Source organism: Pholis gunnellus (assembly GCF_910591455.1).
Source record: "Pholis gunnellus genome assembly, chromosome: 12".
NCBI classification, from domain to species: domain Eukaryota; kingdom Metazoa; phylum Chordata; class Actinopteri; order Perciformes; family Pholidae; genus Pholis; species Pholis gunnellus.
The window spans coordinates 23,741,551-23,753,211 of NC_136539.1; the positions used below are offsets into that span (position 1 = coordinate 23,741,551).

The 11,661-nt window shown below is 40.3% G+C and overlaps 1 protein-coding gene across 1 annotated transcript in view; it reads left to right on the forward strand.

Annotated features, from left to right (window-relative positions):
* Nucleotides 1-10,208, forward strand: part of adcy5 (adenylate cyclase 5) — a gene marked incomplete at both ends in the record, with an annotated part of 54,124 nt that extends 43,916 nt beyond the window's left edge. Inside the window, 11 exons of the mRNA XM_079170318.1 lie at nt 455-599; nt 2,108-2,205; nt 5,331-5,418; nt 6,013-6,129; nt 6,221-6,373; nt 6,800-6,984; nt 7,352-7,490; nt 8,168-8,431; nt 8,557-8,761; nt 8,907-9,031; nt 10,080-10,208. Of these exons, the coding sequence (XP_079026444.1) occupies nt 455-599; nt 2,108-2,205; nt 5,331-5,418; nt 6,013-6,129; nt 6,221-6,373; nt 6,800-6,984; nt 7,352-7,490; nt 8,168-8,431; nt 8,557-8,761; nt 8,907-9,031; nt 10,080-10,208 (1,648 nt within the window). The remainder of the gene's footprint in view (nt 1-454; nt 600-2,107; nt 2,206-5,330; nt 5,419-6,012; nt 6,130-6,220; nt 6,374-6,799; nt 6,985-7,351; nt 7,491-8,167; nt 8,432-8,556; nt 8,762-8,906; nt 9,032-10,079) is intronic.
* Nucleotides 10,209-11,661: the final 1,453 nt, after the last annotated feature.

Genomic DNA, 11,661 nt, shown 5'->3' on the forward strand with positions numbered 1-11,661 from the left:
GTACGTTTGTATTATTTCTCTTTATCTGCAGCAGATTCAAGACATTTAAACTCTGTTCATAATCATTTGTGTCTGTTGTGATGAGATGTTTTCACATGAAACAGATATCAGACTTCCTAACACGCGCTCTAAGCTCATTATTATACTTCATTAAATACTCTCTACAGTATTCTGATGGTTTACAGACTTCAGAGTGTTGCAGTGATGATAGTCTGGATCCTTGTAGACCAGCTGCTGTAATCGATCGATATCTGTTAATATGGATCATTAATGATCAATAGTTAGTCTGACCAGAGATCTAGAAGTTCTATTTGTTGGTGTTATGATCCGCTGCTGCACCAGCGACCGTGCAGGTTGTAGTAAATGAGCATGAAGCCTTTTTCTGTCAGCGGTCCTGAGACGTGAATGTGTCACCGGCTCTCATCTTTGTGTCATTCAGGCATTTCAATTTCAGGAACACGCAGGAGAACCTGAACCCGGAGGACGAGGTGGACGAGTTCCTCGGCCGAGCCATCGACGCTCGCAGCATCGACCGGCTCCGATCGGAGCACGTGAAGAAGTTCCTGCTGACCTTCAGAGAGCCGGACCTGGAGAAGAAGGTGAGGACAGGACACACACACACACACACACACTCACACACACACGCACGCACGCACGCACGCACGCACGCACGCACGCACGCACACTCACACTCACACAGTCACACACACACACGCACGCACGCACGCACTCACACGCACGCACACTCACACGCACACACACACAGTCACACACACACACACACATACACACACACTCACACACTCACACACACACGCGCACACACACACTCACACACACACGCACACACAGACACACACTCACGCACGCACACACGCACGCACGCACGCACACACACACACACAGTGTGACATACACTCACACACACGCACACACTCACACACACTCACACACACTCACACACACACTCACACACACACACTCACACAGTGTGACATACACTCACACACACGCACACACTCACACACACTCACACACACACTCACACACACACACACTCACACACACACACACTCACACACACACACTCACACACACACACACACACTCACACACACACACACACACACACACACACACACACACACACACACACACACACACTGCCAGCACATAATCGGTCGTGACAAGCAATCTTTTCGGTGCAGAAAGCTCTTCTCTCGCTCCGTCCCTGGAGGAAGTCGGTCAAAGTAAAGTTTAACGGAGAAAAAGGAGGAACTGGGGTTTAAGGAGGGAGGAGGCGGCTGCTGAAGGAGTGAGGAAGACTACTTCAGACAGTGAAGGACAGGCTGAAGAAGAAGGGTCAGAGCTCAGGACGCTGTGAGTGCTTCCTGGTAAATGCGTCAGGAAGTGAAGACTTTCTGAGAGTCTCCAGCTTGTTGTGGATGATCTCATCTTCATCGTATAGACTCAGATCATTATGCACATTATATTAATTTAGGATTTCACCAGATCATCACTTGAGGCCTTAAAGTTCTTGCTTTCTACTGTAGAGATGCTCTTTAGAGAATCAAGCACTTTGAGAGAAAGTTGTTCTTTCAAGTGTGAAGCCATTTTAATTCAAGAATACAGTTAATTTACAAGAAAAGCCAAAAGTCACATCTGCCAGCATGGTGTTTTAAAGTGTTCATGCAACCAGTGAACAGGAAGTGACCATATCAGGACTGAGGAGGAGCGACCTAGAGACGCCGTATACGTCTCTGGTAGAGACCTGTCAATCACTGTGTAGCCCCGCCCCTAAAGCATCCCCTGCTTTATGGTCTGTTTGACTCTAAATGGACCATCATTTACTAAATGAACATCATGCTGTATTGAAGAAGACTTGAAACTAGAGATTGAGACCATAAACTCATGTTTACAATGTTTACTGAGGTAATAAATCAAGAGAGAAGTAGAGTCATTTTCTCATAGACTTCTATACAACCAGAGGAGTCGCCCCCTGGTGGACACTAGAGAGAATGCAGCTTTAACACGTGAAGCTTTGACTTCACTCTTCAGAGGTTCAGAGATGAAGAAGTTGTTAAAATGTTGTTTGGTTCTCCTGCAGTACTCCAAACAGGTGGACTCCAGGTTCGGGGCCTACGTGGCCTGCGCCTCCCTCGTCTTTCTCTTCATCTGCTGCATCCAGATCGTCATCGTTCCGCCGTGAGTCAGCGCTTTACAAACACTAAAATACACCTCCATCACCGACTCTAACTAGAAACAGGGCGACAGCCATTGGCTCCTCACAGACTCTTTCATTTTTACCAAACTGACGACCATCATCACCATCACCATCATCATCATCCATTTGTACAACTTATGCTAACGCTATAGCGTCCGCTATTATCTACAAAAAGTGAGGCAATGAGAACTTGTAACAACCTCACTTAGATTTTAAATAATGAATCTGGGTGTTTGGTTCAAATGTGCATGAAATATGATGCTTTTAAATTACAGATGTTTTTCATCCACATAGAAGGTGAGTGAGACTGTTCACTGTCTACTGTAGACAATACAGACAGAACCAAGAACACATCAAAGAAACAGAATGTATGCCTCAAACGTGAATTGATTACTATATTACAATATTATGACTTTTTATGACTGACTTTTTATGAAATGTTATATTTTGACTTATGACTTTTAGATTTTTTATGATTTTGTATGACTTTTTGTGAAATATTATACAAACTTTTTATGATTTCTTATGACTTTTTATGACTTTTTATAATTTTTATGGAATATTATATTTTGACTTTTTATGACTTTTTATGACTTTTTGTGATTTTTTATGATTTTGTATGACTTTTTATGATTTGTTATGACTTTTTATGATTTGTTATGACTTTTTATGACTTTTTATAACTTTATGGAATATTATACTTTTACTTTTTATGACTTTTTATGATTTGTTATGACTTTTTATAACTTTTAGTGATTTTTTATGATTTTGTATTACTTTTTGTGAAATATTATACTTTTACTTTTTATGATTATTATGACTTTTTATGACTTTTTATAACTTTTTATGGAATATTATACTTTTACTTTTTATGACTTTTTATGATTTGTTATGACTTTTTATAACTTTTTATGGAATATTATACTTTTACTTTTTATGATTTGTTATGACTTTTTATGACTTTTTATAACTTTATGGAATATTATACTTTTACTTTTTATGACTTTTTATGATTTGTTATGACTTTTTATGACTTTTTATGACTTTTTATAACTTTTTATGGAATATTATACTTTTACTTTTTATGACTTTTTATGATTTGTTATGACTTTTTATGACTTTTTATGACTTTTTATGACTTTTTATAACTTTTTATGGAATATTATACTTTTACTTTTTATGACTTTTTATGATTTGTTATGACTTTTTATGACTTTTTATAACTTTTTATGGAATATTATACTTTTACTTTTTATGAGTTTTTATGATTTGTTATGACTTTTTATGACTTTTTTTAACTTTTTATGACTTTTTATAACTTTTTATGGAATATTATACTTTTACTTTTTATGATTTGTTATGACTTTTTATGACTTTTAGTGATTTTTTATGATTTTTTATGATTTTGTATGACTTTTTGTGAAATATTATACTTTTACTTTTTATGATTATTATGACTTTTTATGACTTTTTATAACTTTTTATGGAATATTATACTTTTACTTTTTATGACTTTTTATGATTTGTTATGACTTTTTATAACTTTTTATGGAATATTATACTTTTACTTTTTATGATTTGTTATGACTTTTTATGATTTGTTATGACTTTTTATGACTTTTTATGGAATATTATACTTTTACTTTTTATGACTTTTTATGATTTGTTATGACTTTTTATGACTTTTTATAACTTTTTATGGAATATTATACTTTTACTTTTTATGACTTTTTATGATTTGTTATGACTTTTTATGACTTTTTATAACTTTTTATGGAATATTATACTTTTACTTTTTATGATTTGTTATGACTTTTTATGATTTGTTATGACTTTTTATGACTTTTTGTGATTTTTTTATGATTTGTTATGATTTTGTATGACTTTTTGTGAAATATTATACTTTTACTTTTTATGATTATTATGACTTTTTATGACTTTTTATAACTTTTTATGGAATATTATACTTTTACTTTTTATGATTTGTTATTACTTTTTATGACTTTTTATGACTTTTTATAACTTTATGGAATATTATACTTTTACTTTTTATGACTTTTTATGATTTGTTATGACTTTTTATGACTTTTTATAACTTTTTATGGAATATTATACTTTTACTTTTTATGACTTTTTATGATTTGTTATGACTTTTTATGACTTTTTATAACTTTTTATGGAATATTATACTTTTACTTTTTATGACTTTTTATGATTTGCTATTACTTTTTATGACTTTTTATAACTTTTTATGGAATATTATACTTTTACTTTTTATGATTTTTTATGACTTTTTATGACTTTTTATGACTTTTTATGACTTTATGGAATATTATACTTTGATTTTTTATGACTTTTTATGATTTTTTCATGACTTTTTATGACTTTTTATAACTTTTTATAACTTTTTATGGAATATTATACTTTTACTTTTTATGACTTTTTATGATTTGCTATTACTTTTTATGATTTTTTATGACTTTTTATAACTTTATGGAATATTATACTTTGACTTTTTATGACTTTTTATGATTTTTTTATGACTTTTTATGACTTTTTATAACTTTTTATGGAATATTATACTTTTACTTTTTATGACTTTTTATGATTTGCTATTACTTTTTATGACTTTTTATAACTTTTTATGGAATATTATACTTTTACTTTTTATGATTTTTTATGACTTTTTATGACATACTACACTGCACATTACTTAAGTCTTTATAGTATCCTTTGCAAGTTCTCACATCTTTAGCCTTAAACCATTTCATAAGTGAATAAAATCACCAGAAGAAGCTGAATAGATGAGCTTTAATGAGAAGATTGAATCAGAATCGTTGCAGACGAGCAGCAGACAGATTCAAACCGTCCTCTCTTCTTTTGTTCTCTCTTCCACTCCGACCATCTCTCAGTGTTGATCTCCTTCAGCCTTCTTCTTTATTCACCTTTCTTCTCACCACTCCCCTCATCTTTTGTTCCTGAATACCTCTCTCAGGCCTCCTGTCTCACACACATTATTCCTGTTTACATCAGCACAAGGTCAAAGAGCATAAAGACATTAATGTATCCTATGTATTCTACTCTATCAACACGATGACGTCTGCAGCTCCAGTCTGATGATCGGCTTCTTCATCACCATCCTCGTCATCCTGACGGCGGTCATGTTCGTCTCCACCGTGTACTGCTGCTTTGGGGTGAGTCTCTGCTCGTGATGAAGAACAGAGAATACACTTGTGCAGATCTTTTGTTAATAAGAGATTAAAGAATGGAACAGCGTTGGGCTGCGTATTGTTTTTTATATATTAATCATAAGATAAATCTGTTAAATCTTTCATCAGGCGTTAGTTTGATGCTATGAATCCATATTCCTGATTTTAAAATGACACAAATCACAAATGATATCTCATTGTTCTAGTCAACCAATGTAAATAGAATAAACTATATATATATATATGTATATATATATAACTGAATCATTGCAGCGTATCTAACGTAGGTTGTTTGTGGTATTTAAGCTTCTAACACTCAGTAGTTTACACTCTTCTTCACAGCTTTCTGCAGCCGGACCTTAAACCTTTAGAAAGCAATGCGTCCTCTTCCTGTTTGTAGAAGCAGCGTGAACACTTTTAATGCATCTGTCTGGAGGGACGTTAGAGAAGATGATTGATGGTTTTATTCCATCTACTGAACGTCCGGAGATGATTCATGGTGTCAGTCCTCTCATCAGATATCAGAGAAGGTGACCGATGGAAACTATATGACTGTCTTTGCTCTCTCTCTGCTCCCAGCTGTTCCCCGTCGCTCTGCAGACTCTCTCTAAGAGGATCGTCCAGTCCAGGCTGAACAGCACCCTGGTGGGCGTCTTCACCATCATCGTCGTCTTTCTCTCTGCGTTCATCAACATTGTGAGTTCAACAGAAGACTAATGGAGAACATTTTCATAATCTCAAAAAACAACTCTCCTTAGAAACCTTACTGACCTTTGACCTCCTCCAGTTCACCTGCAGCAGCCTGGACCTGCGGAGCTGCATCAGGGCGGAGCTTAACGTCAGCGTGGCCGACGCATGCCACGCCCACTTCCTCAACTACAGCCTGGACACACAGCTGAGCCCGTGTGGAGACGACGCCCTCATCTGCAGCCTACCTGAGGTACAGGTGTGCCCTGATCTCTGGAGTCCGCCTCCTCCATTCCTTTAACGTACTTTACATCATGGATGCCTTCTGCATGCATGACATCATCAGTCACGGGTTGAAACGAGGCGAACGCGTTCTCTCTGCTCCGTCTCTTGTGGCTGTAAAGTGAAACCTCGAGACATAAAGAACAAAAACGATGCTTCACAGTGAGACGCTTGTAATTGTACGTTCTGAGGTGTCAGCGCTGCAGACGAGGGGTTTTGTTTGCGAGCAGCAGCAGAACAGAGTGTGAGTGATGTCAGGTTTAAATGTTAACGTTTGGCTCGCTCGGTGATGTGTAAATGAGCGCTTGTGTTGTGGGTTTATCGGGTGTTTTATATCACAGAACATAAAGCTTGACTACCAGACATTAAACCTTATCTCCGTCTCTCCGTCCCTCAGTACTTCTCGTCCTGTGTGCTGCTCAGCCTGCTGGCCTGCTCCGTCTTCCTGCAGATCAGCAGCATCGGGAAACTCTTCCTCATGCTCTTCATCGAGCTGCTCTACGTCCTCATCATGGAGGTGCCCAAAGTCAACCTCTTCGACAACCAGGACCTGCTGGTGACGGCCAACGCCATCGACGATGGGTGAGTCATCGCTGCTGTGTGTGTGTGTGTGTGTGTGTGTGTGTGTGTGTGTGTGTGTGTGCAGATGTTCTGACAGCTGATTGGCTCTCCTCTGTTCCTCCCCTTCTGCAGCGGGAGCACGAATGGAACAAGGTGAGACTGAAGCGTCCATCGCCACAGAGACCGGAGGCATCACCTCTGTCATGTGATTAAGCTAACAGCTAACGCTAATGAGCTGCTGGCAACAGATGCTAACGCTAATGAGCTAAGATTTAGAGGGCAGCTTGTTCTTTGTGTCCCAGTGTTCCTGCAGAGTTCATCTTTACACTCATACAGGAAAACCTAATGTGTGTGTGTGTGTGTGTGTGTGTGTGTGTCTGACCTCCAGCTCCAGCTGCGTGGTGGACTCTAAGGTTCCCCTGAAGATCGTGACCCCGGTGGTCATCACCGTCTTCGTGCTCGCCCTCTACCTTCACGCCCAGCAGGTGGAGTCCACGGCCAGACTCGACTTCCTCTGGAAGCTGCAGGTCAGTGTGTGCGCCATCTTGGTTTTTTTGCAACCAGTGAACAGGAAGTGACCATGTCTGGACTACGTCTCTGGTAGAGACCTGTCAATCACTGTGTAGCCCCGCCCCTAAAGCATCCCCTGCTTTATGGTCTGTGTGACTCTAAATGGACCATCATTTACTAAATGAACATCATGCTGTATTGAAGAAGACTTGAAACTAGAGATTGAGACCATAAACTCATGTTTACAATGTTTACTGAGGTAATAAATCAAGAGAGAAGTAGAGTCATGTTCTCATAGACTTCTATACAACCAGAGGAGTCGCCCCCTGGTGGACACTAGAGAGAATGCAGCTTTGACACGTGAAGCTTTGACTTCTCTTAAAGAACCGGAGTTTGCTTCCTGGTTTCAACATGTGTTACTCTAAAGATAGCCGGGCTCAAGAGGTTTATTCTGTGTCAGCTGTAGTCCATCTCATTATCATTATCGTGTCTTTTATAGACAGGTAGATGCCAAGATATTTAACTGAATAATCGACCTGCTGGTGGCGCTACATAAAGAGGTCATGAGGGTTCATCCTCTGGGGACCACGAACATCTGTACCTACTTTTCACGGCAATCCATTTAACAGTAGTTGATATATTTCACTACAAAAGTAACGTTTTAAAGTCTACCTTCTGCACTGAACCCCGACAGGCCACGGAGGAGAAGGAGGAGATGGAGGAGCTGCAGGCCTACAACCGCCGTCTGCTCCACAACATCCTGCCCAAAGACGTCGCCGCCCACTTCCTGCAGCGCGAGCGCCGCAACGACGAGCTCTACTACCAGTCGTGCGAGTGCGTGGCGGTCATGTTCGCCAGCATCAGCAACTTCTCCGAGTTCTACGTGGAGCTGGAGGCCAACAACGAGGGCGTGGAGTGTCTGCGGCTGCTCAACGAGATCATCGCCGACTTTGACGAGGTGAGGCGGGAAACGAAGAGGCGCGCTGGTGGTGCTTCACGAGACTTCACTCACATAAAGACTGTGAATATAGAGACGTTAAGACGGTGGTGATGTTGTGTGTTTTCCTCTCGTGCCACCATCAGATCATCAGTGAGGACCAGTTCCGCCAGCTGGAGAAGATCAAGACCATCGGCTCCACCTACATGGCGGCCTCCGGCCTCAACGACTCCACGTACGACAAGGTCGGCCGCTCGCACATCCGCGCGCTGGCGGACTACGCCATGAGGATGATGGACCAGATGAAGTACATCAACGAGCACTCCTTCAACAACTTCAAGATGAAAATAGGTGATTTTAAAGGACCCGGACACAATAAATACTATTTTATCAAACAAGTTTTGGGGGTTTTTTTGCATCCAAGTCCAGCTGGTTTGGTAGAGTTTATCTATTTTTTGTTTATTTTTATTATTTGTGAATTGTTGTTCTTTCTCAGGTCTCAACATCGGCCCCGTGGTCGCCGGTGTGATCGGAGCCCGGAAGCCTCAGTACGACATCTGGGGGAACACGGTGAACGTGGCGAGTCGCATGGACAGCACGGGCGTCCCGGAGAGGATCCAGGTGAAGAGCTGCAACAATATCTACATATACAAGTCAATTAGATCATTGTTTTCATTGTTGATTCATTGATTTGGTCGATAAAATGAGGAAAATATTCACATTTCAGAAGCTGGAATCAGAGAATTTTGACAGTTTTTCTTTAAAAAATGACTCAAACCAATTACTCGATGAAAAAAGAAGAAAAGCCGAGATTAATTTAACAGTTTGCAGCGATATAGATCATTTTACAATATTTGTAATAATAGTTAGATAAACATGTTTTACTCCACATGTCATCCTTAGTTAGTAATAAGAATCTGCATTTTGTCAGTAATCATTTATTCTGTTACAGTCAAAGACAGAGTTTATCGTTAATGTTGATCTTCATCATTACAGCGTCTGCAGACCTCAGGTCAGCTCGTAGTGTTTGAAACGTGTCTGAAGAAGCAGTTTCTCACGTTAGATGAATTTCTCATTTTTGACCAAAATAGCTTAAAGATGACGGCTAGATGAAAAAGTCTGTTCCATTTAATGAAAAACGTTAATTGAAAGCGTCCGTATTGGTTTCGCTCCATCAGATGTGAAATCATTAAAGTTTAATAACTTCAAAGCTTTGAACAGAATGAACCTTTTTCATTTCATCTCAACATTCAATGAGCAGCGGTTTACTGACGAACACGAAGACGCCGTCAACACGTGATCGTGATGTTGAGATCTCGTCTACAGACGGACGATAATCTCTAGTTTTCACACACACACACACACACACACACACACACACACACACACACACACACACACACACACACACACACACACACACAGCAGCTGAGACGCCGTTCAAATGCAGCTAAACAGGCTCACTGTACAAGTCATGATGCTCAGAAAAGAAGCTCTGGAACGGACGAGATGAAACACTTTGTGAACTCAGTGAAAGTGGAAAATAATATTCATATATAATATTTTTAGAGCATGTTTTTGACATCGACTGAGTTAATGCAGTTAAAACACAGATAAACGCAGAGATGTGATGACCTCCTCGTGACCTTTTCCTCTCCTGCGTCCTCAGGTGACCGCTGACATGTACCAGGTCCTGAGCTCCTACAACTACACACTGGAATACAGAGGCCTGGTCACAGTCAAGGGGAAAGGAGAGATGATGACTTACTTCCTCACCAGTGGACCCCCGAGCAGTTAACCTCCGCTCAGTGAGAGATGGACTCACCGTGGGGGGGGGGGGGGGTTAGCCTCTGGCGGGCTCGTGGACCTCTGATGGTTTCCGGCGGACTGAGACTCCTCACAGCGCCGATTCCTTTCCTTAAACCGAGGCCACACGGAGGACGGACGAGGAGATTCCTCTCCAAAGCTCAGACCATGAGGCCCAGCTAGACCTGAACCTGAGACCAAAGATGTCCGACCAGAGCGTAAAGACAGATGTTGTGAGTCTCCGTCCCTAGAAGGAGCAACGCTCCGGAAGAGATTTCATCTTCTCAGAGGCTCCTCTCTCTGCTGAAGGAAACGCGTTTATGTATTTTGATTTAATGTGCTGTATGTTAGAAACACGTCTCCGTCCATGTCGTCGTGGTCCAGGTATGAACCTCTAAAGCTAGCCAGCACCGCGGCACCAATCCGTCCTCGGGTCAATATATCTGACCCCGTCGGTAATCAGCAGATTGAGGAGAACGTCCCTCAGAGACGAGTCTCTCTACAGGAAAACGTCTCGTCAGACGCACACGTCTCACACAGGAACACCACAGTATCATCAGCGTACAAACGCACGAAACACACAAAGGAGATGTCAAAGAAGAGCTTTTTCTAATCTTCGACATTTTGTATTTTGACATTCAGAACACCAAACAAACCCCATCAGATATTTTCAGATTCTATATTTTGTACATTAATATATTAGAGAGCTATCTATAAACACCGATGTGTATTCAGATGTCTCACTCTCTCATGCTGGGATGTCAGAAGTCTGGTGTTAGCGTAGCGTCACAGCTAATGTACCGTTTAGCCCCTGAACGCCCCTTTTTTTTCCCGCTCTTTCTTCTAAGTGAGCGGTTTGTAGATCTGTGGGAAGTTAAACCGTTTTCTGATTATTTCCGTCAAACCGAGTGCACTTTGAACGGCAGACTAGAGGACGAGGTGATTGCCCCCCCCCCCTGCTTGCTCAATCAGATGGTACGACCCAATGAATGTCCAACGATCTCCGCTGAGGCCTTTACGATGAACTCTGAGGACGCTGGTGACGCTCATCCTGTGGACTCGTATCTGCTGTTCTGATTGTTCTGTTTTCTTCAGTATTACAGCGTTTCTCAGCATGTCTTCAACCGGCCGGTCTCATTAGATTTCATGTTTATTACCAAACACTACAGCTGGTTCTGTTTGTCTTGGCTGATCACAGAACGCAGCATCAGTAAACATCTGGACCGGATGTCGAGATGGAAGCTTAAAGGAGAAGACGAGCAACATATCATGTGTGTTGTTTGACTTCTCTACTCACCATCTTTGTTCCTCGAGACATAAACCTTCAACTCAAACAGCATTTATTTATGTTTAATGCACATCAGGTGCCATAATTATAGTTTTACGTTGTTTATATATAATTACAATTTAAAAACCCAAAACTCCTGTGTACATAGAAAATAAGA